This window comes from Hypomesus nipponensis, chromosome 6 (assembly GCF_054491055.1).
Source record: "Hypomesus nipponensis isolate SF chromosome 6, ASM5449105v1, whole genome shotgun sequence".
NCBI classification, from domain to species: domain Eukaryota; kingdom Metazoa; phylum Chordata; class Actinopteri; order Osmeriformes; family Osmeridae; genus Hypomesus; species Hypomesus nipponensis.
Genome location: NC_140366.1, coordinates 13972049 through 13974859, shown reverse-complemented (window position 1 = coordinate 13974859; position 2811 = coordinate 13972049). Strand labels below are relative to the sequence as shown.

At 36.8% G+C, this 2811-nt stretch overlaps 1 protein-coding gene across 1 annotated transcript; it reads left to right on the top strand.

The window, feature by feature from the left end:
- Positions 1–332: 332 nt before the first annotated feature.
- LOC146287207 (4-galactosyl-N-acetylglucosaminide 3-alpha-L-fucosyltransferase 9-like) lies at positions 333–2453 on the top strand. The gene is made up of 2 exons (XM_084699912.1): positions 333–417; positions 890–2453. Exon 2 carries the CDS (start codon positions 927–929, stop codon positions 2055–2057), a length of 1131 nt encoding a protein of 376 aa, XP_084556038.1. The 5' UTR covers positions 333–417; positions 890–926; the 3' UTR covers positions 2058–2453.
- Positions 2454–2811: the final 358 nt, after the last annotated feature.

Here is a 2811-nt window from a genome sequence, read left to right as displayed (position 1 = left end):
CTTTTTACTCGTTGAATGTTTATAGGTCCACTTTCATGAAATAGACCCAATATAACCTGGTGTTAAATTAACACTTGCTTTGGGTATAAGGGGGAAAAGCTTTACTTGGGTAGAAAAAAACAGTGAAGCAAGATGTTGGGTGTAGCAGGTGTGTCGTTGGTTTTCTTTTGTCGTCATCCTTGTACAGAGAAGTGAGAGGTGTGGCCTCAGCGTTGTACGGAAGAACCAAAAAGACCAGAAAGACCAGACTCTCTTTGTTCAGTTTACAAGAAAGAAAAGATATTTGCATACACCCATTGCTAAGTTAGTGAGGAAGAGGGAAAGTGAAAGACAAGTGTTGTGCTGGTGCTATGAAACTCTAACTCTCTACATGTACAAGGAACCAAGCCGTCACCCTTACAGTAACAATTCCCAGTGGTAAGTAAAAAAGATAGTTAATTTTATTAAATGTTCAGCGCACAATACTGCTGACTTGTACTGAGTTCACACGACTCCTCATGAACTAAATATATAGCTCTGCAGCAGTTTGTTTCTTTTTTTTACATCGTCAGCCTCATAGGTTGATCATTTACAGTATATATTCCCCTAAGTGCATCTCACAATGACTATATGCATGCTTGTAGTTGAAATGTAACCATTTTAATTAGGTGCAAAACAAATGATGCTCAAATGCTCAAGATTGACACACGATTACATTTTAAATGCTGGGATACTATATGTTTTCTATATTTGACACCAAATCCCATAATTTTGGGTAGATAGACCTAAGCTTTTTTAAGGTAACTGTGGAATGCATATCACGTGTTCCATGTTTTGTTCCAATTCAAAAGTGTAATTATTTGATATAGTAACTGATATTCCCCTTTGTTTACTTTTATTCTGCATCCAGGACCATTTTGGTGTGATGACAAAGATGTCGGTTATACATGCATATTTTTGGACAACAGATTGACAAGACAACAATGTCAACCATACTATCCACCAGAACCTTTTATCCAATGAGCATAGTTGTTGTAGGTCTTCTGTGCTCAGCGTTAGCATTTTTTTACTTTGACCCTGGACATTCTGAATGTGCATCCAGACAACTTTCCTTGCAACAGGACAATGGTTTATTGTATACTGAGAAGAAAGACAAATCCCTTGTGCTTCTGTGGTTCTGGCCACTTGGACGAACATTTGACTTTAATGACTGTAAAACATACTTCAACATTGATAGTTGTGAGTTGACAGCCAACAGATCCCTGTATAATAGAGCTGATGGGGTCATTGTGTTTCACAGAGATATTAGTTGGGACTTGAAAAACCTTCCTCCATCTCCACGGCCCCCTTTTCAGAAATGGATCTGGTTTCACGTTGAATCACCAACAAATACATATAAAATTCCAGGCTTGGAAAACCTCTTCAACTTAACACTAAGCTACAGACGAGATGCTGACATCACTGTGCGAAATGAGTTGCTGCTTGTGAAATCAAAGTCACAAAGTGATTTTAAGATGCCTGAGAAAAATAAACTTGTTTGCTGGATTGTGACTAACAATGATCCAAGGACTGGCACAGGCACAAGAGCAAGATACTACCAAGAGCTCATCAAACATATAAAGGTGAATGTTTATGGTGTTGCTTTCACAGGGGTTCATTTGGGGTATGACGACTATTACTCAACCATTGCTAGCTGCAAATTTTATCTTTCATTTGAGAACTCACTTCACAAAGACTACATCACAGAGAAGGTGAATGGACCTCTGGTAGTAGGTACTATTCCAGTAGTACTAGGCCCATCCAGACAGAACTACGAGGAGTTTATTCCTGCTGATTCATTCATACATGTTAATGACTTTCCTGATGTGAAGGGTCTTGCTGACTTCCTTATTCAGTTAGATAAGAATGATGAGATGTATATGCGTTACTTCCAATGGAGGAGTTACCTCAATGCAAAAGCTCACCTCCTAACTCCTCATGACGAGTTCATCCAACCCATTTGTTTAGCCTGTGATTATATGCAAAGAGACAAACACTACAGTGTTGTTCATGACCTGTATGAGTGGTACTTTCAATGACTCAATCATTACTGTTGCACGCACCTGAAGTCCCTGGGCAGGTTGATGGAATGGTACATAGAAAAATTTGCATAGGAAAGAAAAAAAATTTGAAAAGAAATTATTAAGTTAAATAACAGAACAAGGCCAATACTGATAAAGAGACAATGTATAACATAGATAAACAAAAACATGGAAGCAGATTCAACAAGACAGGTCAACCTGCCCCCCAACACACCCACACACACACAAACACTGTCACAAATTCAACAATTCAACAAATAGGCCTAACACTATTTTTGCTGTTCCACAAGTAGAGATTTAAATTAATAGGAATTTTATGAAATGTACAGTTATGATGTATTTTTTTTAAATTAAATTTTGAATATGACGTATTAAACATGTATAACAAAATAATTTTATGTATGTTTTTTGTGGTTTATTAACTTCCAAAAGTACCTCTTAAAATGCATATTAGCAGTTTATCTTGATCCAAAGAGCTTCATGTAATACAATTTCTTATGTCAAGTTATTATATTATTAGGCGTATGGTGTGAGTAGGCCTAGTTAGGCTGGTAGAATCTGGTAATAAGAGGATTTATTGATCTATGTGACCTATTATGTTCCATAATGATAAACGATATGAGATGAAAGAACTTTGTACAGAAGTTCTTAGCTTTTTGTATATTCCTATATATCACAATTAAAATCACAAAGCATGCACTTGGGCTGCGAACAGGGTGAGCCACAATGAAATGAACTTCTTGAGAAATTA